The sequence below is a fragment of the Ostrea edulis genome, chromosome 6 (genome assembly GCF_947568905.1).
Source record: "Ostrea edulis chromosome 6, xbOstEdul1.1, whole genome shotgun sequence".
In the NCBI taxonomy this organism is placed as follows: Eukaryota; Metazoa; Mollusca; class Bivalvia; order Ostreida; family Ostreidae; genus Ostrea; species Ostrea edulis.
Genome location: NC_079169.1, coordinates 26,889,026 through 26,916,788, shown reverse-complemented (window position 1 = coordinate 26,916,788; position 27,763 = coordinate 26,889,026). Strand labels below are relative to the sequence as shown.

Genomic DNA, 27,763 nt, shown 5'->3' with positions numbered 1-27,763 from the left:
TTTTCTAAATTAAGGCATGGAAATTAGCCTTTAATTGGTTGACAGTGACCATACTGCAGTCTGTGTTTAAGTGCACACCCCCCTATTGTAATGAATAATACAGGTAAAGTTAAAAAAAAAACATCCACAATGGTATTTTTGATATGTGAATTTCTAGTGCACTGTTTCAAGACATTGATTCAGAACGTACAGAATACTAACATATGTTACAAATCAGACTCATTCTTCATGATTCCACGGATCAGAGATGTTCACATCAAAAATGCAATGTACTTTGTTAATCATAAAAAATGAGGAATGAAATATACTTTCATTTATAAGATCATAGTGTTAAATACCTGGGGTAATTGTAATGTTATTTAAACTATCACTCTTGTCAATTTTTTCTATTGAAACCAACTTTAACGCTTTAAAATTTTTGTCAAATGTCACAAGTTTTGCAGCAAGAGAAAATTATCAGCACTAGTATGTGTTGTTTGTTGGACATGTATTTCAGGGTCGAAATTTTAATATCCCCCCCCCCCAACACCTTGTACCAGAGTTCTTGAAAAAAAATTTGAAGTGTCAGACATTTGGTCTGACACTGTTAGAAGTAGTGTCAGCCCAAACAAAATTTTGTCAGTCCAGATAAAAATGCATCGCTTTTGAGGTTTTCATAAATTTTATTTAAAATCAACTACATGTGTAATTCTATTCAATGTCCATCTCAGCCATAAGTTTATAAATTATCTTTTCATACCTTTTCTCATTTTCCCTACACTCTGAATGAATCTTCCTCACTTTCACTATCAGAGTCACTTTCTTGCTCTATTTCTCTCTCACCCTCCACTTCTCTCTCATCCTCCATTTTTCTCACTATCCTGTATATTCCTCTCAACTTCTTTCTCATTTTCCTCTGCAATCGTTGTAACTACTTTTTCTCTCACTTTTGCCCGGGTGTAGCTGGTCTTTCGTCAGTTTCGACTTTGAGCAGATTGTGTCACCAAGCAGTAGGTAAAACTGCTGCAAACAAAAGCCATTGTCTCCCAGATTGCCAGGCGGAGATACAATCGGTTTATCTTCTCGTAGTTCCTCACAACTGATTCCTCACGTTTACGTTTCAATCTGTTGCTAGATTTAGCATCGGTTTGAAAATTTATGAGCCACATGGCTGCCATTTTCCCCGGTAAAAAACGGACTTCGATCCCGATCTTATATCGGCCATCAGGACCGACAATTAAGTAACTTGTGTCTGACATTTACTACTTTTATCGGATAATCCGACATTACCGACACTTTTCAAGAACTCTGTTGTACGGTATTTTAACAAAATTTGCTGTATATGGTAACATTTTAGATGTGGGAATATAAATTGTACGATTACTCACAATTTCTGTTAACTGTGTTTGTAGGGAACTGAGTGCAGAGGCTCTACTAGATCTGGACATCTTTAATCTGTCGGCCAGCGACAAGAAGAAGAAACCAACCGAGCGTAAAACTGACGCGGAGGAAGAGGAGGAAATGGAGGATAATAGCCCGCTGTTCTGGCAGCCTGGAAAACGGGGATTTTACTCCCCAAGACCTGGCAAAAGTACTCCAGAGAGGCTAAATGCATTTAGGAACGTGGGAAGGTATGAAATCGTGTGTGGGTGGGGGGAGGGGGTACCTATTACCAGTGAATTTTCATGATATAGTTACATTTATAGATACAATTTCGATTGATATTTAGTGTAAAAGACCTTGACAGTTCTTTATATGTACAATAGATATCAATTTAATGACAATTAGTGGAAATACTGAGGGTAATTTGTTAGAGAAAGGCATGTTCTGAAGAAATGAGATTTAATTGTACTGTAGTACTGTCAGGCATTTCATTAATACTGTTCTTTTTTCAGGATCATCGGTCTGTGCTTGCTACAAAACGAGATGTGTCCCCTATTTCTGAATCGTCATGTCCTGAAGTACATATTGGGGCGGAAGATCGGCTGGCATGACCTGGCCTTCTTTGATCCTGTGATGTACGAGAGCCTGAGACAGCTGGTTCTGGATTCGGAAAATAAAGATGCGTCCCTGTTGTTCGCGGCGCTGGACATGAACTTCTTTGTTCAGCTAGGAGTGGAAGAGGTGAGGGGCTGAGAGGGGAAATAGCAAAAAATAGATATATACACAGCTAAGAGTGGAAGAGGTAAGGTCTCGCTACAAACAAAAGGGCTGGAAGGGGAAATAAAAAACGTAAATGTTTACTCAGCAGAGCTGTCACTACAGTATTTGGGACAAAATCCTGATCCCTTTTTAGATTGGGATTTTTTATACCCCCCGCAACAAGTGGGGGGGGGGGGGGGGGGGGGGGTATACTGGAATCGGGTTGTCCGTCTGTAGACGCAATAGTTTCCGGGCTCTAAAGCATTATCCTTTCCACTTACCGTCACCATATCATATACATGGACTACCCATGGGATGAAGATGTTCCCTATCGATTTTGGGGTCCAAAGGTCAAGCGCACTGGACATCGAAGTAGCAATATGGTTTCCGGGCTCTAAAGCGTTATCCTTTCCACCTACAGTCACCATATCATACATATGGACTACCCATGGGATGAAGATGTTCCCTATCCTATCGATTTTGGGGTCAAAAGGTCAAAGGTCAAGTGCACTGGACATCGAAGTAGCAATATGGTTTCTGGGCTCTAAAGTGTTATCCTTTCCACCTACAGTCACCATATCATACATATGGACTACCCATGGGATGAAGATGATCCCTATCGATTTTGGGGTCCAAAGGTCACGTGCACTGGACATCAAAGTAGCAATATGGTTTCCATTTAAATTCTTTAACGGCTTTTTTCATCGCATGGAGATGCTGTGTTCCTAGATACCTTTTGGATCATAATACTGAATACCTATTACCAACACCCTTTGGGAGATTGGGGTAAGCGGGGGGTATTCTTAGTGAGCATTGCTCACAGTACCTCTTGTTTTAGTTAACATACAATCATCCAAGTTTTTGTTTCAGTTAAAGAGAGGTTTTTTTTCTGTTTTAAAGATAAAACCAAGGTTGACTCTTACATTCATTTGCTACCCCTCCCTGTCCTAGTACATGAAGTGTAGTCTAAAACTCTGTATCTCTCTGTATTTTGATAATAGGTACTTGAGAAATGCATCTTACTTAACGTCCTAAAATTGGGAATTTCTAGACTATTGGTTTTTTGCTTATTTTCCTATCAGGAAGGGTCCTTGTATTTGACCTAATTTAGGGAGATTCAGGGCCCTCACAAAGTTTACCAAGACCGAAACTCTGCAGGGTAGGAATTGACAGACAACCTAACATAGCCACATAAATTGGTGAAATTGATTGCAGCTGAGTTTTCATTATTAGATGTATAAAGTCATGTCTGGACACATAGTGGGAATATATATCAGGGATTCAAAGTTAAGAGGCAGCAGTATAGAAAACATGAGTTAGGCGCAGAAAAAGTTGCGCTGTAAATTGCTGGTATTTATAAACAGAAGATCTGACCTGTTGCACTCTGGTCCATTCCAATTCTGAATGCCCATCAGAAAGAGTTGTATTGTGGTTCAGTGGGTCTATCAGCACCTTTCGGGTCGGATAAAAACAATACTCACAAGGATCATCAGACGTCGTGCCCAAGTTTCCAATGATTAGAGGGAGATTGTTTTTCTAGGTCAATCTTTGGTAATTTTGTAGGCACAAAAGAAGACAGAAACAGTACTAATAAAGCCAAGATAATCCATTTTGATTATACATGATATTCATCCTTTATAGAGGGGATGTATCAGGGTATGGTGTTTCTTTGTGACTAATCATCCATCAGCACCTTGTAGAAAGGATGAAAATGTTAGTAAGGCTAGGATATCCGAACTCGGTATGCTCCCCTCGGTTAGGGGAAGATGCCTGTTATTTCTGTAGGTCATAGCTAACAGGAAGTTAAACCAGGACTAATAAGGCTAGAACCCTCAAACTTTGTACATATTTCTTTTGGTGTTGGTACCAAGTACCGTAAATCTGGATATTTTTGCGAATTTGAGTAAAAAGCCTAGATATATTTATTTTTGTGTTTCTTATTTTTGTGAATTTATGGTGGAACTATGCTGTATTTTTAGTTGAACAGACCGCTCCTTTTTATTAAATAATTTTAAAATTGACATGTTGTGGCTTAAAAATCCGAGTTAAAACTGACCATCGATAAACTACCTATAACCCACCAGATTAGTTACGCACGAGTGATATCAAATAAATCGCCAGTATTGATAACTATTTATACACCTAGGAGTTCATACAACTGACTATCGGATTGGTGGATCTAGAATTTTTTACGGTAGAGTTATTTTTGAGAAAAATATTTTTGTGAATCCAACTGACGCGCAGAAACGCTAAAAATGAATCGACAGCAAAAATAACCAGATTTACGGTATGTTCTGAAAAGTGATAATTTTTCTTCTGAAGATATACTTTATTAGAGTGAAATATTTCTTTCATTTGATAGTTAACAAAAGTCTCCTTAGAACTGGCATCTTATTGATATGCTCTGATAGAAGAACACTGTCAGGCCCATTTTAATGATTGATTTATCTTTGATAACTACTGCATTACTGAATATATTGAACAGGCAACATGAACAGTGCTCGTTTCCCAGAGAGCTGCAACTAAGAGTAGAGATGTGATCTCCACAAAAACTTACGATTTCACAGTAGTGTCATACTCATTGTATGATGTAATTTATCTGACACGTAGAAGTAAATGCCTTTTTATTTTGAATTAGGGTGGAGAGGAAGTGGAGCTGATCCCTGGGGGCAGTGATATTGAAGTCAACGCCCAGAATGTCCACGACTACGTCAGGCGCTATGCCGAGTTCAGAATGGTTAAAGTTCTGGAGAAGGCGCTGAAGGTGAGAGCTAATCACACAGGGCTGTCTAGTTAATTTAAATTATACTGATCACATCGAGCCATCTGTAGTTAATTAAGTCTCCCAAACGAACTTTGGAGACTTGCTGTTTTTGCTTGGTTCTTATTCTTCTTTCTCGTGCCTAAACTGTCTGACACTGCTCTCCGTAACCAGGTGATGAAAGTAATAGTTATTCAAGGATATGATAGGCCAATGTATCTAGATGTGCAGAATTTTTTTTTTCAGATTGAAGGAGATAGGGTGCACTTTGGGGGGAGCAAAGGGGGGTGGGGTTTAACATAGAACTCTGTTGGAAAAAATTAATTCCAAAACTCAACAGATATAATTTGACAAATATGATGGATAGAGTCCTTGGGGTCTTCAGAAATGAAAAGAGAATGAGAGGGTTTACAAATTAGTATCAAGATTAAATGACTCCAGTGAACTTGACCTCTGACCGTAGGACTGGTATACATGTAACTATAAAACCAGGACTAATAGCAACATGGAATCCTCAGAAATGGCAAGAGGATGACGGGACCTACAAACTAGTATCAAGGTCAAGTGACTTTGACCTCTGACCTTAGAACATAAAATTGGTATTACTTAAGAACCAGGTCTGATAGAGATTGGGGTCTTCAGAAATGATGAAAGGAAAATGAGATCTACAAACCAATATCAAAGCCAAGTGACTCCGGTGATTTTGACCTAGAAGATACAAACTCATATAATTTTAGAACTGGAATTGATAGAGACATTGGATCTTCAGAAATGATTAGAGGATGATAAGATCTACAAACTAGCATGAAGGTCAAGTGACTCCAGTGACTTTGACCTCTGACCTTAGATCATAAAAGAACTAGGTCTGATAAAGAGATGTAATCTTCAGAAATAATAAAAGGATGATGGGATCTACAAATCAGTATCAAGGTCAAGTTTCTCCAGTGACCTTGACCACTGACCTTTGAACTTAAGTCTTGTGTTACTCTAGAACTGGGACTGATAGAGACATGGAATCTTCAGAAATGATAAATGGGTGTAGTGACTTACAAATTAAGATCCCTTTGTGTTTTTTCTATACACACGTATGAGGAGAAAATCGGCAATAAAATTTACAGTTTTAGTCTTTAAAATACTTGTCAATGGAAAGAGATCGTCGCAGAGATTGTGAGCAAAGTAAAAAAAAAAACAAACTCTGATATCTCATATGGTATGGGCAATATTGGCCTAATTTCTTTGGAAATGAGGGGATTATTTACATTGGATTAGAAAGACCGAATATGAATACCCCCTCATTTCCACATAAATTAATATTGGCCAAAGTTACAGGGATCTAAAGTGTTTGAAGTTGAATTGCACAATGCACATGGGGTTTGCATTCTATGTTGATGCAGCTAAGTGCATAAGAAAATGTTTTTGCTTTTACTGTGCATCAGCTGATGCTGGTTTCAAAGAACATAAATTTATTGCAGAAATTCTGTAGGGTTCTCCCAATTCCTGGTGATTGTCTTGTCAAAGGGCTAGAGATTTTCAAAGAGAAATCCTACTGATGAAATTATTGATAGGAACTGTCACTTTTGTCAGAGTTTTGAGTAATTTGAACCGTCATTTTTTTTCACCTTTTTTTCGGAATGATTGTTTCCAAATTAAAAGAAAAAATACCTAAAAAATAAATCTGTTCACTGCTTTATATTGTGATTCTTATTATTAATTCTAAACTCTACTTCAATGGAAAAAAATAAAATTCCCTCCCTCCCTCCCTACTTAGTCTAAAACCTCCAGGTGGCAATTCCAAACAAACAATTTTCTAAGAATGGCCATACTTTTCAAAAACTTTTACCTTTTAAACTAAAGAGGATAGGTTATGTAGAGTGAATATTTCATAATTTTTAGCTCACCTGAGCTAAAAGCTCAAGTGAGCTTTTCTGGTCACCCGTATTCCGGCGTCCGTCCGTCTGTAAACTTTTAACATTTTTTACTTCTTCTCAACAACCACTGGGCCAATTTCAACCAAAGTTGGCACAAAGCATCCTTAGGTAAAGGGAATTCTAAATTGTTAAAATTATGGGCCAGGCCACCTTCCAAGGTGAGATAATCAAGAAAAGGTAAAAATAGAGTAGGGTCATTAAAAAATCTTCTTCTCAAGAACCACTGGGCCAGAAAAGATGAAATTTATAGATAAGCTTTATTAGGTAAAGCAGATTCTAAATTGTTAAAATCATGGCCCCCGGGGGTTGGATGAGGCCACAATAGGGGATCAAAGTTTTACATACAAATATATAGGAAAAATCTTCTCAAGAACCACTGAGCCAGAAAAGCTGAGATTTATTTGAAAGCTTCCTGATATAGTGCAGATTCTAAATTGTTAAAATCCTGGTCCCCTGGGGTCGGATGGGGCCCTAATAAGGGATCAAAGTTTTACATACAAATATATAGGAAAATTCTTTAAAAATCTTCTTCTCAAGAACCATTGGACCAAAGACGTTCACATTCTGACATAGTGTAAATTCAAGTTTGCAAAAACCATGGCCTCCAGGGGTAGGTTGGGGCCATAATAGGGACTACGGTTTTACATACAAATATGTATGGAAAGTCTTCTGATATGGACCAAGGTGACTCAGGTGAGCGATGTGGCCCATGGGCCTCTTGTTATGATTTGGATTACTTTGTTTATTTTGATTGTGAAAAATGTATGCTTTGTATTGTAGCATATAAAGCTGGGAGTATTTGATGTGATACCCAGTAGTTCTCTGGAGGGTCTCACGGCAGAAGATCTGCGACTTCTACTGAACGGGGTCGGGGACATTAACGTACAGACTCTTATCAGCTACACGTCATTCAATGACGAGAGTGGTAAGTTTACACACTGTATAATGTTATTGTGATGAGCTACACATCTTCCTATGACGAGAGTATTAGGTTTACACACTGTATAATGTTATTGTGATGAGCTACACATCTTTCTATGACAAGAGTATTAGGTTTACACACTGTATAATGTTATTGTGATGAGCTACACATCTTTCTATGACGAGAGTGGTAAGTTTACACACTGTATAATGTTATTGTGATGAGCTACACATCTTTCTATGACAAGAGTATTAGGTTTACACACTGTATAATGTTATTGTGATGAGCTACACGTCATTCTATGACGAGAGTGGTAAGTTTACACACTGTATAATGTTATTGTGATGAGCTACACATCTTTCTATGACGAGAGTATTAGGTTTACACACTGTATAATGTTATTGTGATGAGCTACACGTCATTCTATGACGAGAGTGGTAAGTTTACACACTGTATAATGTTATTGTGATGAGCTACACATCTTTCTATGATGAGAGTGGTAAGTCTACACACTGTATAATGTTATTGTGATGAGCTACACATCTTTCTGTGACGAGAGTAGTAAGTTTACATACTGTATAATGTTATTGTGATGAGCTACACGTCTTTCTGTGACGAGAGTGTTAACTGCCTTCCGTATTGTATTTCATATTGATTGGCATAATGTTATTGTGATAATTTATATTTACTCCCCAACTATTTGTCAGTTTTTGGGTAATATTTTTTAATATGCCCCCATAATTAGAGATTCAGGAGCATATAGTTTTTGATCTGTCCATCTATTAATCATCTGTCTTTTTGTGTGCAAAATCTTTAACCTTAACTTTCGATAGGTTAGTGCTAGGGCTTTCATATTTCAAATGACTTGTGCGTTTCTTGTGACAAGACATTTTTTTGGCACCAGGATCACTTTGCTACCAAACAACTGTATCAGTGTTTCACAAACACATCTTGTTTTAATGAAGAATTTGTTGAACAACTGTATGAATGTTATTTTGCAGGAGAAAATAATGACAAAGTGCAGAGGTTTAAACGCTGGTTTTGGTCCGTGGTGGAAAAGATGAGTAATCAGGAAAGACAAGACCTGGTATATTTTACCCTGAAATTACTTATCAGTTAGGCTTTTAACATTTAATTACTGTGAAATTACTTATCAGTTAGGCTTTTAACATTCAATTACTGTGAAATTACTAAATAGTCAGGCTTTTAACATTTAATTATTGTGAAATTACTAATAAGTTCGGCTTTTAACATTTAATTATTGTGAAATTACTAATAAGTTAGGCTTTTAACATTTAATTACTGTGAAATTACTAATTAGTCAGGCTTTTAACATTTAATTACTGTGAAATTACTAATTAGTCAGGCTTTTAACATTTAATTATTGTAAAATTACTAATTAGTTAAGTTTTTACTGTCGATTTACAGTAAGTGTTAACGAAACCTACTGACAAAGTATATGACATGCTCATTATAGTTCATAAGAAAGTCTCCAAGTGATTTCATAGCAGTGCTTTTGACTGGTCAGTTAAATTATTAGTAGGCCTCTATTCATGAATGTGTTTTATTTCATTTACATGATGGGTTTCCTTTTGGTGTAGCTGCATTTTGATTTCGTGAACATATGTTTGGGCTGTTTATTTCAATAATTCATTGTGAGTAGAAATTAAATAATCTGAAATATCGTTAACAGTCCTACTCTGGGGTGCAGCCAATTTATGTAAGTTAGCATTTTTAAGTCATGGGTAGATTGGTAACGGAGATTTCATAGCTCTTTAATCACAGAAAAATAATCAATGTTTGAAATGAGCTCATGGAAATACCCTTATTTGACATTAAAAAGAATTGAGAACAATAAACCTCACATAATAATCTTTCCCCCCAAAAATGATGTTTTTCTTCCCATTTCCCCCAGTATTTGCACCCAATTACGAAATTCGGGTGTGTTTAAATGACACTCACTTTGTAGAAAAAATATAACTGACTGGCCTAAATTGCAATAATGTAGCAAATAAGTTTTCAACACTTTGTTTGTGTTCAGGCTAAATTGCATCTATCGGATATTTTTGTGGCTTCTTGAAAGTCATTCCTAAAAAATAATTCCTTACAAATTAAAGACACTGATGATACTTTGTCAAATATTTCTTCTTACTGATTGTACCATAAGATAATCTCTCGACGTGAAATTTCAGAATAACGTCCTTGTTTCAGTTGGTGTTATTTTCCCTTTTTGTACAGTCTTCTTTATTGATTTTCTTCCATCCTGCTAAAAGATTGTCACGACACACACATGCTCATCAAAAATTATTTTATTCATTGGTTAAATCGCAGCGAAGTGAGAAAGTTTCCCAGTTTACTTTCGGAAGGTCGGTGGTCTCTGCCCAGGTACGTTTGTGGCGGAAAAACGTCAATCAATCAATCTTTCCCTTATGGTTATCATTGACAGATTTGTATTAAAATCAATTATCCAGAATGGAGAATGAATTTGATAAGCTGAGTTGTTCACACTTATTGTAAATTGACAGTAACATTTAATTACTGATATAAACTGTAAATTAGTCATAGTAGTTTGACTTTTAACATTTGATTACCAATACAAACTGTAGATATGTCTTATTAGTGAGGAATTACTTTAGCAAATTGTAATCAGGAAATTCAGTTTTCAAGACAGTTTGTTTTTTAAGTACAAAGCCTGAAGACAATATCCAAATCAATAGTGATATAGGTCTTGATATTGATGATAAGTGTGTAAATAACTTAAAGAGAACTGCATATTGTCAGGTTTACTTCTGGACCTCCAGTCCGGCCCTTCCAGCAAGTGAGGAAGGATTTCAGCCCATGCCAAGCATCACAATACGTCCAGCCGATGATGACCACCTGCCGACGGCAAACACGTGCATATCGCGACTGTACATACCCCTGTATTCTTCCAAAGTCGTCCTACGCAGCAAGATACTTCTAGCCATTAAAACAAAGGCTTTTGGATTCGTGTAGCAGAAGGGAGAGACATAATGTAATAATGCTTAAGAGTTCTCGGCCCAGCTATACAGACAGTAATGATTTAAACTGAGGACAAGTGTTTTCGTCTGACAATAGAAATGTTTACGGTGCCGTTTCTAGCAAGATACAGATGTTAAAGGGAGATGGAACTTCTCGTTTCATAACCCAGCCTTGGAAGGGAGGAACAAATTGAAATATCAGCCAATGATATGTGGAGAAAATGAGTGTTCTAATCATGGTGTTCATCAATTTTAATTCAATATGCGAGTCTGTGTGATTGGATGTAATGTGTGATATTTGTGTGGTGAAATAGAAAGAAATTCTAGTAATTGAATGGTTTACCAATTAAAATTGGAGAATCAACTGCCTGGTAATCTTGTTGTAGTAATATGTCATAATAAAGAGTCTATGCTTTAATTAATGACTGCAGAATGAAAGTTGAATTAACGACTGGGTGCAGTATAATTAAGTAAGAAGTAATTGACAACTGGATCCAGGAGAATTATGCCCCCTTGAAAAAAAGAGGGACATATTGGATTGCACCTGTCAGTTGGGTCAATATGTTGTTGGTCCGTCGGTAGACCAAGTGTTGTCCGCTCATCGTAAGTAGCTTTAGCTTGACAGACATCAAACTTATAGTTTTTATTCTGGTTTCCCCTGAATAGTTGATGACCCCTGTTGATTTTGAGATCACAAGGTCAAGGACCAATCTATGTTGAACATAGGAAGATATTGTGCGTTCAAGATCTTGAGAACTCTTTGCTTGACAGATATCAAAATTGGTAACGATTCCTCTGAAGATGATTTTGGAGGTCATAAGGTCAAGAGTTACACTGGACTAGTAAGATATTGTATGCTCGGTATCTTGAGAAAGCTTTTCTTTACAGACGTCAATCTTTGTACACTGGTTCTACACAAGGAGTGGATGATTCATATTGATTTTGTGATCACAAGGTTAAGGGTCAAACTTGACATAGTAAAATATTGTCTGCTCAAGATCTTGAGAACCCTTTGCTTGACTGACATCAAACTTGGTACACTGGTACCCCCTAAAGAGGATATTGTCTTTAGTACCTTTTGCCTGATGGCGATCAAAGACTTAGACTTATTATACTTAGCACCTTTTGCCTGATAGGGATTAAAAACTTAAGACTGACTAGTGGCATTGTCGGAAACCCACGGTCGGTCGCTCTCCGTTTAATTCCCGTGGGACACAACGCCGATATTTTTGCATAACTCATTAAAATGCATGACCTTACGTGACCTGTCAAGGACCAATGGGAATCGCTGTAAGTATTCCTGGAACTCAAGTGTCAGCTGTAATGGCGGCGCCCATGTAAGTGTGCTTGTTTTCTTGTGCCACTATCAAAGATACATGTATGTAGATGAAAACTCCAGATATGGCACCCAAAATGGCTGATTATTTTGACTAATACTTCACTTTCACATGTAAACCCCCCCCCCCCCTTTCAGAACTCTGGTATGTTTATTATCATCACTGCTTCATGGCACGTGAATAGAATCAGTCCTGCATGATACAATTTAAAAATTAGATGCAAATTTTAATTGAAATGTGGTCGTACAATCCCGTTCTCGTGTAATTTTTAATTAGCTTAGGTGAGACATCAATTGTGCTTACATGAGAGAGAGATGTAAAGGTCACAATTACTGGCTCAAGTTGTGCTGACAACACAACTGGAACAAATTACGGCAAACTTACTTAATGCGCAACTAAGTTTAACATACCTATATAAAAAACACATTGCTCCCGTATATGATGGATAAAAGTGGCGAGACTATGAGTGCTGAACATGTAGATTCTGACCTGTACATAGAATCGGACGCAGTAGTAAACACTTGGTAACACATGCTTTTTCCTCCCCTGTCTTTATAGATACAATTTCACTCTCCGCTTTAATAATGCAGATAAAGCCACGGACACCTGAAGTATGGATTATTACTCCCCCCCCCCCCCCCCCTTTTCATGAATTTTTTTTTTTGTTGGCAATAATTTCTCTGAAATGTGTGAATTCCCAGTCTATCTCATCCCTCTTTCGATTCATGTAATCGTTTCACGCTTTTTGTAAGCTTTGGAGATTGGCCTTCTACCGGTATAATAAAATGTGCCTGTGGATAAATCTCGCTGAAATTGTGTAACTTGTCCAACTTAAACGTAGTCAAAATCTTCGCTTCGAAAGCATGTTTTTCTATGCTCCCGAGGACTGGAAATAAGGGGCTTTTTCATAGGTTGAATATCGCAATAAGGAATGGTAAAGCGACCAATCGCATATAGAAGTTGAGACGCACCTTCCAGCGACAATACTGGCGTTGTGTCCCACGGTAGGTAATCGTAGAGCTACCGACCGTGGGTTTCCGACGATGGACTAGTGGATACTCCATATTTTTCATTATTATTGTAGACATTTTAATCTTTGTTGATTTTTCAATATTGCAACACGGGGATGAGTGGGGTGTCTGTTTCTAAGATATTTCTTGTGAAAGTAAGAACTGTGGAGTTTGTTTTAATCATGACAGCTTGAAGGTTAATTCCCCCGTTAAAGAAAAAAAAATTGTATATACATGAGTGTTGATGTATTCGTGGTTTATGAAAGATGAAGATAACGAACAGTGATCAGTCTCATAACTCCTATACGGAATACAAAATTGAGAATTGGGTAGCTATACCAGAGGTGGGATCAGGTGCCTAGGAGGAGTAAGCAACCCCTTTCAATCGGTCACACTCGCCATGAGTCCTATATCTTTATCAGGTAAACGGAGCAATCGGTAGTCAAAATCAATGTGCCAAGAACGGCCAAACAATCGATATGAAACACGTCGGCATTTGGGATCAGGTGCCTAGGAGAAGTAAGATGTTATTCAATATAGAAAAACGTTGGACAGCGGACTGTTAGCCTATAAACATCCTCTTCATGACCCAGGAGCAAAGTCGAACGAACGGTAATAGGTTATCTTCAAAACCCAGATTATCCATGTACGACGATATCCGGGTGGAGTCGGGTACACCATCAGAAGAAGAAGAAATTGCATACCTTCTCCGCCCAAAAAAGGTCATGACCACGTGTTGTATCCAAGAAGTAGCAACTGTCGTTATGATAATGTGTACGGACCCCAGCATTTTTCTCTTCTCCTGATGCTCATTTCACTCGTTTCATCTGCAATGCATCACGTGTTGTACAGTGTTAGGATTAGGTGTTATATAATACCTTTAGTTCCTTACCATTGGATGCAGAGAGTAATGGGTTTCCTAGCATCTGTTTACGACAGTCCCCCCCACTATATTCCGTGCATCATTCATTTCACTGAGTTTGACCAGACGGGTCGCTTTTGATTTAAAATATAGTTTTGTCCCGATTGTGATAAATTGTATATATATTGTTTAACGTCCCTCTCGAGAATTTTTCACTCATATGGAGACATCACCATTGCCGGCGAGGGGCTGCAAAATTTAGGCCTATACTCGTCACTTACAGCCTTTGAACAGGGAGGGATCTTTATCGTGCCACACCTGCTGTGACACGGGGCCTCGGTTTTTGCGGTCTCATCCGAAGGACCGCCCCATCTAGTCGTCTCTTACGACGGGCAATGGGTACTGATGACGTATTCTAACCCGGATCCCCACAAGCTGTCCTGATTGTATCATCTTCAAACATCATTATGATTTATCACCGGCACTGCACTTCGGATTTTGAGTACAAACCTTCGTTAATACATACGCGAGATAATGCAAATAGTTCTTAATCTCTGGTCATTGAAATTTCGGCAAAATATGGGAAATATTGTGCATATCAAAGTGGTTGGTTTAAACAAAGTATTGGTTATTGTGTTCTTGCGGTAGGCTTTTGATATTTGAAATGTACCGATAAATGATCATCTCGTGCAGATGTGCTGGGTACCATGGATAGTGACCGTTGATATTGGTCTTTATGGTCACACAACTTTTGAAGCTTTTATGGCTAAATTCCTCAAGCCGATGTGTCGTGTTCTTAGTTTGTGACGTTGAACACCCAAAGTCAATAAAAGCGTGCAATTGAGGGTTTCAAAATCATAGTTTATCGACCATTCAATATATATATGGTAACATGCGTTTATTAATGGTAAATATCTGTTGAACACTCACCTCAAATTGTTTCAAGTTAAGTATGACAGATTTTTTTTTTACAGTCGGTCAAAGTATGGTATATTTTTCGAGATTTTTCTCACATGTAACCTTCGTTACTGAGTCCTTGACATGATAATATGTAAGATAAACATTAATTTTCCATGTATTATTCCATAACTTGTATTGGAATTGACTGAGCATATATTTTTCTAATTTGCGAAAGACAATAAATACAGGTTTTGAAAGAATATATTTAATCAACACAACAAGAAATTATCTGCTGTAAAAGTCAGCAATAAGATTTTAAGAGCGCAAAATAAACGACTAGATGTCACTTTCAATATCTTTGAAATGGCAAAAAATAAAATTGATGAACAAATATTCTCGAACAGTTCAATATGTATGAAACATGAAAACAAAAGACTAGCAATAGATATAGAACGATAGCTTTTTTGTATGTAAATGAAGTAGCACTATAATTATGTAACGTATGTTTCAACACTTACGCAACAGTACATCCATGAAAATATTATGCCAAAACGATGTCACCATCAGTTATTCTTTACGACTGATGTTGCAAAATCATAACGACATCACTTAATTCAATGGAAATACCAATTTTAATAGAAATATAACGTAGACAAGCAAATTTTTTTTACCAAATGTGTCTTTTCTTCTGAATTTATTAATTTGCAATAAATGTGCGATTAAAACAAAAGTGATAGATTGATGTTTCGCTATATAAATGCCCATGATTCTTATAGAAATAACAGACACATATTTTGAAACCTGGATTGCTCTTTCTTATAATAAACAATGAAAGTAACGTATGTTTCTTATTTTTCCTTTCATTACTATAAACACATCATTTCTATTCAAAAAATGGAAAGAATCATATGTACCCATTTCTAACAATCTGTTTACAATAATAATATAAAGAAAATGTTTAATTTCCCAACATTTTGATTAAATGTATACCGAATCTTATGTTTTTGTTGCTTATTTTGGAATACCTTTCCATAGAAACTGTCAGTATAATCCACCACGCGGTGTTATGAATGAATATTTAACGTGAACCTTAAGACATAGATGTCCCCTATTAATTTTGAGGTCAAAAGGACAACGGTTAAACTACTCTGGACATACGCTATTGTCCGTTGAGAAATCTTTCCTTGATAGACATCAAACTTGAAACACTGGTGCCCCTTATGAATAGATGACCCCCATTGGATTCCAAGTCACAAGGTCAAAGGTCATACAAAATTAATCAAATGACCAGTTGCTTATAAGTATTTTGAGAGACAAAACTTACATGTATCATTATGGTAGCCTTTGACCGGTAGTTAAACCTTTATTTTCACTGCCTATACAGACATTCTACCTTTTCAGTATTGCCACAAGGGGAGGATATAATATTATTTCTAAAACATTTTTTCATGGTTCTTATGTTTTAATACATTTTTTTCATGGTAGTTATTCTGTACTTTTACTCTCACAAGCGCCATTTCTGAAAAAAAATAAATAAAAAATTAAAAACAAGTAGAATAATATTACGTAAAGGAATTTCTGGTAACATATGTTACACTCAGATAAAATATTTTTGAATGATTTCTCTATAAGATTGCATAGAACAATCATCAGAGATTTGTCCCTTCATTTCTAAGATATATTATGAAAAGATGCTGAATTCTAGCAAATTGATAAATGTAGAGTTTCATAGTTACATGTATCATAAATAGGACAGTAGCAGAGGAAAACATGGCCTGTATTTCTTGCAGAGGATATCTGTATATGCTAGTGAATACGGGAACAATAACACATTTGTTTTTTCATAACATAGTTGATATTCAACAAACATATCATTAATGATGATATTTTGTCAATATGTAGTTCAATATTTGATGTCTAATCAAGCATTTCATTAAGTAGCATACGTTACTTTGAGTAACGTATGTTACCAGCATTCTACTCAATGTAATTCTTACACCAGAAGAATTTCGAGATATTTGGAATACGATATACATTCTTTGATATCAGAAGAACAAATTCAGACCAAAACATTCCATCTGCTTAATCAATATTGTATATCAAACATTGCAGTTGTTGTAACAGTACTTACTGTAAGAGAAAATTAATCCTAATTCACAAAGTTTAACACGTATTGACTTTCAAACTCAAATGTTCATAGTAGACGTTCATGTCGTATACAACACCATGCAGAGAGAGAGCAAAAATACGCCGGAAATTGTTCTATCATTCCTTTTAATTAATCTCTCGGTAACGAATGTTACATCACGAATGTTACATCTTGACACGTTTGTCAAATTTCAGACCAACCAATGACTTCTGCAAAAGAAATGTTTATATTTTCATTCTCTGTACACTACGAGATTTTCATAAAAGCGGTAACATTTGCTCTGCAAATACGTTTTCATAAAAAGTTTATTGTATCGTATGTTACATTTCTAAAATCAGAATGCAAAATTTTGAGAATATGATGACTTCTTCTCAATGCCACATCCAAATATCGCTTGATGAATATTTTTCCACAGTTTTGAATATTTTAGCGCCAAAATAGATCAAAAACATAAAGATAATACGAAATCTTTGACCATACATTGGGTGTTTAATTGACCCTATGATCACATAATATAATCTGGCGACATGGAGTAATATATACACCACTGCTTAAAATCATAGGCAAAAGTTGTTTAACTTTTATTGAATGAAAATTTAGGAACTACAAATTATATTAACGCAAAGAAAATTTAAAAACACGCTCTCAGATATTTATATTTGCTTGTTCAATTTTAAAAATTGAGTCGGCGACAGTCACGTACGTTACAAAATTAGGGTATCTACGCTTCCTACCAAGTTTATAAGTAAAGGGGAAATAAAAAGTATACCATGCCTAGGGAGGCTATGGGTCCATGAATGTATAGCACACAAAATATATGATTTGGTATAGCTTATTTTCTAATAAAGTGCCGGCGACATCGATTGCACGCTTTTATTGACTTTGAGTGGAAATTCTATAGATATCTAGTTAAGCATAATACTTAAGTATGTACATTTTGTTTTACCATACTCTAAAGATTCAGAATTAAATTTTATAAGACGATGATGTATATACCCCCACCCCTTGTTGGAAATCATTGACGAGTCGACACTGAGGTCTTTGATTCTCTTACTGCTGTGAGAGGACTTATACCATTCTTGTCGTTAGTAACTTGTGATGAATGCTTCAGAGATAGCATTGCTGTCTACTACAATCAAAAGCTATTTTTTGAATTTGACTTTCTGTACTTCAAACATTTTCTGGGTTAATACTTTACGACAACATAGGAAAGTTCCAATTTCGGGATTTTAAGCCAAGAAGACTGCGCTCAATGATGATGCGAGATCTCTCTCAGTCCACCGCTCACTCACACCGGAAGTCCGTAAAGTCATGATGACACTAAATGAATATCGATCATGGAGATAGACGATTGATTGTTAGTTTGTTTTATGCCCGTCGAGAATTGTTCACTCATGGAGACGTTGGAGATATACGAACACTTCATGAAATTGAATTCACGTGCTCCATTTCCAACTCTGTACCTCTACTTTCCTTAGTTCCTTTTTCAGATTACTTTCTACTCAAACTGCATTTTTTGACTAAATAAAGTAAATTTGAAACAGGGGACTTCACATGTGTCTCGCTGTTTGTGACAATAGTAATCTCTTTCGGTGAGACTAGTGACAGGAAGGGGACTATTAAAATTTCCATCCACATTCTCCACAAGAGGCTGGGCCGATTCCATCTGCTATACTTTCAGTGTCATAGAGTTCTGTGCCGACATGTTTATTATTCTGTTTATCAGGGGATGGAAAATTTTCAGATTCCAAAACTTTCATTCTTCGTCTATGTTTGTATTTTTCTTTATTTCCTTGTATGTCAATTGTCTTTGTATGTAGTTTTTGGGCTTCCTTATATAGGTCAGAAGGGAATGTCGGGTGTCAACTCTAGTATGGTAACCGTCTGTCACCTTTCATAATAATTATGTATCTATTTGATAGTCAATAAATATGTATCTACTTGATAGTCAATAAATGTATCTGATGACCTTGATAGTCAATAAATATGTATCTATTTGATAGTCAATAAATATGTATCTATTTGATAGTCAATAAATATGTATCTAAGTCACTTGATAGTCAATAAATATGTATCTGATGACCTTGATAGTCAATAAATATGTATCTATTTGATAGTCAATAAATATGTATCTATTTGATAGTCAATAAATATGTATCTGATGACCTTGATAGTCAATAAATATGTATCTATTTGATAGTCAATAAATATGTATCTAAGTCAATTGATAGTCAATAAATATGTATCTGATGACCTTGATAGTCAATAAATATGTATCTATTTGATAGTCAATAAATATGTATCTAAGTCACTTGATAGTCAATAAATATGTATCTGATGACCTTGATAGTCAATAAATATGTATCTATTTGATAGTCAATAAATATGTATCTATTTGATAGTCAATAAATATGTATCTGATGACCTTGATAGTCAATAAATATGTATCTATTTGATAGTCAATAAATATGTATCTAAGTCAATTGATAGTCAATAAATATGTATCTGATGACCTTGATAGTCAATAAATATGTATCTATTTGATAGTCAATAAATATGTATCTAAGTCACTTGATAGTCAATAAATATGTATCTGATGACCTTGATAGTCAATAAATATGTATCTATTTGATAGTCAATAAATATGTATCTATTTGATAGTCAATAAATATGTATCTGATGACCTTGATAGTCAATAAATATGTATCTATTTGATAGTCAATAAATATGTATCTAAGTCAATTGATAGTCAATAAATATGTATCTGATGACCTTGATAGTCAATAAATATGTATCTATTTGATAGTCAATAAATATGTATCTATTTGATGGTCAATAAATATGTATCTACTTGTACTTGATGGTCAATTAATATGTATATACTTGAGGCCATGCCAATTTGTAATCTAGTTCGTCGGATTCACCGCTTCTAATTGTAATAAATCCAAATCATAATATTATCAAATAATAATATCCGCCCGCGTGTCCAAAAATATCTGCATAAAATATTTTCGACGTTCTACAACAAACGACCTTGATGCATTTGGCTGACAAATGACAGATGTGCGGTCCTCGAAAAATTTCTTAACAGTGTAATACGATGTTTTACGTTATACATGATGTCTATACTTCATAACACTGGATTTGAAGTTGTTCCTTATATACTGCAATCGAACTTGAAGCTGATGAAACTTTTGAAGCGCTATTCCATGCCACTATTTAGAGAACAACGTCAGCGTAGGATTGGTTGATTATATCACTCAAATGGAGACGTCACCATTGCCGGTGAAGTGCTGTAAAATAAAATTTAGGCCTATGCTCGGCAGTTACAGCCTTTGAGCAGGGAGGGATACCTGCTGTGTCACAAGTCTCAGATTTGGCGGTCTCATCCGAAGGACAGCTCCATTTATTCGCCTCTTCCGACAAACAAGGGGTACTGAGAACTATGTTCTAAACCGTACCGACAGTTAACAACAAATTCACTATAGGCTTGGTGCTTTTTGATTATGTGTGTTCTATCAGATTTCAAAACCGGACCTGTCCCTAGCAATATCCATATATCTGAATCGAAAATGTGTAGAAATGAAATTAAAATGTAATTGTTCAAAAAGACCTTATCAGTTAATGTTGTAAAGTACATGCGTTAGGTAAGAAGAAAATAAAGTATTTAAAACCTGAAATACTTCTTAATTATTGTAAACTATATCAACAAAGTTGAAAAATATTAAGTTCACGTGGTAAACAAATGATATCTGTTGATCTTTGTTTTTAAGCGCTCGCTTTTTAAAATCACACTTAATTCAATTAAAAATACTTATATTTCTTGTATTCGCTCACCTCATAATTTTTACCTCCAAAATGAAAAATAATATTTGTAAAATAATTTCGCCCTCTCGCCTCACTTTTTTTGTTTGAAAATGCGAAGAACTATTTCACAAATTGGTTGGGCCTGATGGTCAATAAATATGTATCTGATGACCTTGATAGTCAATGGATATGTATCTACTTGATAGTCAATAAATATGTAGCTACCTGATAGTTAACAAATATGTGTTCACTGACTTTGATATACAATATATATGTATTAGATGACTTTTATAGTCCACAGATATGTATGCATTGACCGTAATATTCAAAACAAATACACTGTAGGCATTGTTGAAGCTATCTTTTTATAATTTACATTTAATATCTACATGTATTATCATATACCAAAATAGCAGATGCAATGATTGTACAAGTGAAGATAACGAACAATGATGAATCTCAACTCCTATAAAGAATACAAGATTAACAGAAGGGCACACACGGAGCCCTGGATACACGAGAGGTGGGATCAGATGCCTAGGAGGAGTAAGCATCCCCTGTTGATTGATCACATCCGCTGTCTATATACACTATCCACCATAGATAAGTATACACGTATGATTTTCACACATTTTAGCATGAAATATATTCAATATAATGAAAACGAACTTAATTCACTGTGTATATCTTTCAATTTACCTCAGTAAAGTAATCAGTTAAAAAAAGGTACAACTTCAATATATATATGAAGCAATAATGGATATTCAATATTTTTGGCATAGTCTGTTAAATTGTGATATTGATTTATCAAAATAAAAGAAATGAAAGGATCTTATAAAAGTACACATCAAATGCACAATAATATGTATTAGTAATGAGTTTGAAACGGTTAAGATTACATAATATCGCCTTTTTAGAGAATTCGAAAAAATGAAATATTTTAATAAAAAATGTGGATATAAAAAGTTAAAAGCTTAACATCATCTATTTATATGCAAGAGTTTTGTATTTTGCATCGAAAGATCTGTATTTATGATGTAACCCATTTTTTTTTAATGTGCAAGTAACTTATTTTGGTGAGTGTATACTTATTTTTGGTGGGCAGTGTAGTGTCGTCAAGTAAAATATGTAAATATATATGACTGGCGTCATGAGAAACGGGCCCTTAAGGTCAAAATTTCACATTTTTTAGTTTTTCCTAGAATTTTATTATGTATCATTTTCTGTTCATAAAAATACCAAATATATGCTGATATCACGTTATTTAAGGTTTTAATGACAATTTTTGTAAAACATCTATAAAAATATTAGAAACGTCAACGTAAAGAAATTGTGCCGTCATATGAAGTCAAATATTACAACTATATTACGTATACTTAATTCGTGATATTAAAGTCCAATAGATCGGACTTCTTTCTGTGCTATTCTATGTGCATCTAACAGAAGCGTCCTCGCCGTGTCCACAGTTATGAGTGCCGAGTCCACTATTGGGGCATAAGAAAATTGAGGTTTCTGATCCAGAGCAAGCTACATCATCCAGCCAGATCTGACCCGAGCCTTGTCCAAAGTGAGCACTCCCAATAGCGGTATACGACCTACAAATATATTTGTTACAGGTTGAGAAAATCTATACCGTAATTAGAAATCATACGATTTCACGTTATATATATAGCACTATAATCCAACAGCAAAGTGTCGGATATAATAGTAGATATGAGGTCAAATAAAAAAGGATAATATAAAAAGCACTAAAAATTACCAACGACACGAACAACGGTGAATTGTCAAATTTTCGGGACAACCTGTCCATTCCTCAAGACGATAGAATATTTACATAGAAAAGAAAACTAAATAGAAAAGGAAGCTAAAACTACAAAAGCTGATAACAAACGAAACATCTTTATATCAAAATTATTGAGTGTAATATGTGCCAATAGAAAAGTCTGTTCCCATCAAGCGTCAAGACTGATCTGAACTGATCTACATCAAGTCAAAAACAAAGAACGAGTTAACTAATCAGTATCCTTAAGCGGTATGTTAACTCGTTCTAATGACGGCTTATTTCGAGTATTTCGTACCTGGAGATGTAAAGCTGTGTAACTAGTGTTGAACTGTGATGGAAAATAAAATATATCATAAAAATTATAAAGTAATATTAAAAGATTAAATCGAAAAATAAATATCCAATCTGGCAATGGAGTAAAGTAAAAATGTGAAGAAAAAAATAATAATAATCACGGGGACTAAGTAAGGATATTATAAATAATAATGAATAAATAAATTAAAAAAAAAAATCGACTGCTAATGATGATGTCGTGACAAGTAGACGGCCAAACCCCCCCCCCCCAAAAAAAAACCAACAAAAAAACCCAGACCTTACAGTTTATGAGATAAATGCAGTTGTCCGTGCGACAGCATGTGTCCCCAAGAATTCGGTAGCGTCGGCCGGTGACAGGGCTCTTAAAACTGTCTGTGCTCGAGCAGTGTTTGCACAACTGGTATCTGCTATCAGAACATGTTATAAAGCCCCATTGGGCAAAGGATTCTCCGATTTGGTTCGCACCACCATGTCTTTCAGATTTCTCGGACGTCTGAAGGCAGTCATAGGATGTTCTATGAAGACCTCGGCCATTCTTGAGTTCATGTGAAAAATGGGAATATGCTTCTTCAGAATTTTGTTTAGGTCTTTCAAAACAGGGTGATACGTAGTAACCATTGGGACTCTGTCAACTACCGATTTGTCTTTATAATGTAGTAGGGATTGTCTGGCGTGTTTCGACATCTCATCAATAGCTGCTTGCACTTTTGGGGATGTCAAATATATCAAATCCCTATCAAGCAAGAAAGTTCTTCCTCAACGCCCTGCCAGTTATATACAAGTAATCTACCTGTGCCAATTTCGTTGAGGGGAACTTCTTAGAAATAAAATACTGTAATTCATTACTGGAGTATTTCCATAAATAAATGTGTAAGTATGGCTTTTAACAGCAGAATATTTCCACAAAAAAGGGGCAGGACAGAGTAAAATTTTATAGGATAAAAGAAGAAACTGTAAATACCCTGTATACCCCAGCATCCTACACACAACTTTGGCGTCCGCACTGCCCCAGCTATCATCACACACAGTTCCCCATGTTCCAGAATTAAAAACCTCTACACGCCCTTCTCTCGAAGTGGATCCACCGACCAATCGAACAGGAACTAAAATGATAAATAACAAAGAGTTATCAATCTTGTAAATCCTAACACAATCTCGTTTAAAGTCAGTATTTTGCAAATTGTATGATCGTTATAATGATTTAATTTACAACCTGTCATTAAGTCGAATGCTGTCTGACGTGTTTCATACCAATTGTTAGGCCGTTCTTTGCATACTTATTTTGACTACGGATTACTCCATTTATCTGATCAAAATATAGGGCTCACGGAGGGTGTGGCCGGTCAACAGGGATCGCTTACTCCTCCTAGAAATCTGATCCCACCTTTAGTACACCAAAAGGCAAATACTGGCCCCTAGACACATATCTAGGGGCCAGTATTTCTCTAATTTTAGTTTTGTATTCGTATTTGGCATTATGAGAACGTTCACTATTCCTTATCATGTTTTTATTGATTACATGTGCATCAAATTATTATTTAATAATTACCGCTTGTTAATTAACTCACCGAGTGAAATTATGGTCCTGTCTATTCGTGAAATGGACACATTTTGAGCGTTGTTGATAGCAACAGCAACATTTAGGTTGCTCTGGAGGGAGGATATACTGGTGCTGTGTGACGTCACTATCGATGATATATTCGTTATTCTACTGTCGTGGTTAGTAATGGATTGGAGCAGAGACGACAGTCGGCTATTGACGGCCGGACCTGAATGTAGAAAAGAAGAGGAGTTACCGAAAAAATCACTTCGTCTCATGAACTCGAAAAGAAGCAATTAACCTAAACTGAAAAAAAAGTAATTGAATGTTCTCAAATATGCAAGCAAACTTAAAAGATTGCAAAAAGCTCAGGAAATATTTGGAGGTGTTCTCCAATTTACGAGTGATTTTTCTTCATACATTAAATACCTGTGGTATTCATTTGTGATTCAATACCTGTGAAGTTTATTTGTGATTCAATACCTGTGAAGTTTATTTGTGATTCAATACCTGTGAAGTTTATTTGTGATTCAATACCTGTGGTATTCATTTGTGATTCAATACCTGTGAAGTTTATTTGTGATTCAATACCTGTGAAGTTTATTTGTGATTCAATACCTGTGAAGTTTATTTGTGATTCAATACCTGTGGTATTCATTTGTGATTCAATACCTGTGAAGTTTATTTGTGATTCAATACCTGTGAAGTTTATTTGTGATTCAATACCTGTGAAGTTTATTTGTGATTCAATACCTGTGGTATTCATTTGTGATTCAATACCTGTGAAGTTTATTTGTGATTCAATACCTGTGAAGTTTATTTGTGATTAAGTACCTGTGGTGTTCATTTGAGTTTGAAGTTCCTCGACAGTGGTAGTGATGTTGCGGATTTGGAATTTCGAACTTTCCATCAGAGCTTTGGATGTTGTTAAATCTTGTTCAAATTTTGCAATAGAAGCATTAACTGAAGAAAATCGTTCCGTGAATTGGTTCAGGGACGTATTGACAGCTGTTACACTGGACTGACAGGAAGCGCTGTTGGCTTCACTAAGAGCTGTTAGACCTTTATAATCCTCCCTAGTGGAGTTCACGCTGTCCTGGATAGAATTCATTTCCATCCTGTATTGAGATCGGAAAGACGACCAATCGGAGTCCAGGGTCTTCATTCTTATACCAGTCTTTTCCTCGTTTTGCTGGAGAAGAGAAAAGTTACTTTCCAAAGTAGTGACAGAGGTTCTTAATTCAGCGTGGTCTTGTCGAGTCACATTGATGAGAAATGTAAGATTTTCAGTTTTGATTGAATTTTGACTAATTAGAGTTTGAAAGTGAGATACATTTGATGTTACACTGCGAAACTGATTCTGCAGAAGTTTAATTTCTACACCGTTTTCAACATTTCCTGACTGGATATCACTGATATTTTTCTCGCACTCCTCTACTGACTTCCGTATTGAAGTGCTGATAGACAGCAGACGAGCGTTATCGGCCTTAGTAGTCGTCTGCTGCAGCCTGATTTCCATATTTGCGTTTGTTTCATTTTGCTCATGCCTCAGTTGTTCAACGTTTGACTGTAACGTGGAAACATTCAGACTTAACTTCTTCACTGACAATCTGCGCTCTGTGTTCTGCGACGAAAGGTTTTGTATCGATGTTTTCAGGACATTGCTTGTATTTGTAATATCGGATATGTTAGATTGCAGATTACCGAGTTCTCTTTTCCAAAATGATTGAGTTTCCATTTGAAAATTAGTCAAGTTTACATTCAATTTCTTTTCCAGGTGTCCCAGTCCTTCTATCGTGGTATTCAGGGAGCCTGCAAGCGAGTAAACCATAACTATGTGATCCTTCAGATCTGACGATATTTCTCTTTGCGTGGTTTTCATATTTTCGATGTTCGACATTGTTAAATTGTAATTACCTCTTAGGACTGTCAAACCATCGCTACACATTTGTCCACTTTGGATTAGTTTTTTTGTTTCCACTTTCATCAGGTTTTCTTGGCTTGTGATTCTGTATGAGTTTGAGTTTACAGAGATATTTAAAGCGTCGATAGAACTGTTTAGAGTCATTAGATCTGAATTTAGGGTTGTCACCAACCTCGTCATATCTGCTGTAGAGTTATGATTATCATGAATAGTTTCATTGAGATCGTTCAGTCTATCATCCATCAGTTTTAGTTTGTGTACGATATCCACAGAAACGTCATCAGAATCATTATTCCTTAGTGATGAGTGGGAAGCCATTGACATGAACGTCATTTGTGTTGCATCTAGCCTAGATGACATCATTCTATTTTCGTTTTCCAGAACATCCAATTTTTTCTTCAAAATCTTGATTTTGTTTTCGCTTTCTTTTGAAGTCTCTTTTATTTCTTTCTCTAACGACGCCAATTTGAAGGACAATTCGCGACTTTCTTGCCCAAGTTCGCTCCGATTTGCCGATTGACTTTCTAGAGTAAATCCTTGTCGTTTTAAAGTTTCCTTTAAATTGTAGATTTCTACGTACAGTTCCGTATCTCGGTGGCTCATGTCAATTCGCAGGTCATCCAACCTGTCTTTGAATTGTGCACTGAGTTTCAAGAAACTCGTTCTCATTGATTCCTCCACCAGGCTTAGCATTTGATCTTTTACAGTCGGATCAAGCGCATTCAAATTAGTCATTGAGGATTTATAAATTGTTTGACCATACACAGGTTTGCTTACCACTGTCAGCCAGACTATAAGAAATCCAGGATACGTTTTCAGCATTTTGTTAAATTACTATCTGCCAACAGATGAGGATGTGTTAAAAATGGATTATCCACTGCCGAATTCTGCAAAGATATTCATTTTTTCTTAGTAAGGGCGGAGTTTCGTTATTAAAGTGGTGAGTTCTGTACATCGATTGAAATGTAGAGAGTCTTGTGACCTTCTTCACTTTAAGTGGCGAGGAGCTGGAGAAGTCATCTATCTCTTTTTGCACACTTATCATATGATGAGTAGCAGTAAATAGAATTGTCGTAGAAACACATGTCATCACCATAGGTCTGTGCTGTCTTATAAAGTCTGCTCCTGAAATCTTAAGAGTAAATAGAAGAAATCTCTTAAGTTTTATCGTCACAATCAATTACTATTTCAGAAACTAAGAACGAAACACTAATTGTAGCGCGTGTGCTATCACAAAGGACAGGCTCTTCATTACCTGTAGTCGTATAGCAACACTTAAACCGGAAGTAACATCAATAGTGGGATTTTGTGGACATTGACACATTTTTTAAAGTAGGATTTTTACAATAAGTAGCATCATCTTGAGTGGGAAATAAGTACTATTGAGAGGTTCAGAGATCTTTTC

At 35.8% G+C, this 27,763-nt stretch overlaps 2 protein-coding genes and 1 long non-coding RNA gene across 6 annotated transcripts in view; 1 reads left to right on the top strand and 2 right to left on the bottom strand.

Moving 5' to 3' along the window:
* LOC125647085 (E3 ubiquitin-protein ligase UBR5-like) overlaps positions 1-11,095 on the top strand; it is a 58,792-nt gene extending 47,697 nt beyond the window's left edge. For both annotated transcript variants that reach the window (XM_056142215.1, XM_056142213.1), the window contains exons 45-50: positions 1,392-1,610; positions 1,875-2,103; positions 4,760-4,885; positions 7,591-7,735; positions 8,734-8,819; positions 10,514-11,095. In XM_056142215.1, coding sequence (XP_055998190.1) covers positions 1,392-1,610; positions 1,875-2,103; positions 4,760-4,885; positions 7,591-7,735; positions 8,734-8,819; positions 10,514-10,726 — 1,018 coding nt within the window. In that variant the 3' untranslated portion in view covers positions 10,727-11,095. The remainder of the gene's footprint in view (positions 1-1,391; positions 1,611-1,874; positions 2,104-4,759; positions 4,886-7,590; positions 7,736-8,733; positions 8,820-10,513) is intronic.
* Positions 11,096-15,091: 3,996 nt separating this feature from the next.
* Positions 15,092-18,958, bottom strand: LOC130047380 (uncharacterized). The gene is made up of 2 exons (XR_008796274.1): positions 16,972-18,958; positions 15,092-16,359 (listed from the first exon to the last, which is right to left on the bottom strand). It is a non-coding gene; the product is annotated as an uncharacterized LOC130047380 (long non-coding RNA).
* A 2,182-nt stretch (positions 18,959-21,140) lies between these two features.
* LOC125646515 (227 kDa spindle- and centromere-associated protein-like) lies at positions 21,141-27,651 on the bottom strand. Of its 3 annotated transcripts, XM_048872848.2 has the most exons (5): positions 25,269-27,651; positions 24,463-24,663; positions 23,856-23,997; positions 22,875-22,907; positions 21,141-22,391 (listed from the first exon to the last, which is right to left on the bottom strand). In XM_048872848.2, the coding sequence occupies exons 1-5, from the start codon at positions 27,178-27,180 to the stop codon at positions 22,223-22,225; spliced, it is 2,457 nt and encodes an 818-aa protein (XP_048728805.2). In that variant the 5' UTR covers positions 27,181-27,651; the 3' UTR covers positions 21,141-22,222. The 3 variants fall into 3 exon arrangements, with proteins under 3 accessions (XP_048728805.2, XP_048728806.2, XP_055998187.1); XM_048872849.2 differs by lacking the exon at positions 22,875-22,907; XM_056142212.1 differs by lacking the exons at positions 21,141-22,391; positions 22,875-22,907 and adding an exon at positions 23,228-23,627.
* Positions 27,652-27,763: the final 112 nt, after the last annotated feature.

Bases quoted from the DNA above. Each gene is read 5' to 3' on its own strand.
- LOC125646515 (XM_056142212.1), bottom strand. From the start codon at position 27,180: ATGCTGAAAACGTATCCTGGATTTCTTATAGTCTGGCTGACAGTGGTA. The intron at 24,664-25,268 runs GTACTTAATCAC...TTCTACATTCAG, and splicing joins AACTCAAATGAACACCACAG to GTCCGGCCGTCAATAGCCGA. The intron at 23,628-23,855 runs GTATTTACAGTT...CTTGCTTGATAG, and splicing joins AGGATGCTGGGGTATACAGG to GGATTTGATATATTTGACAT.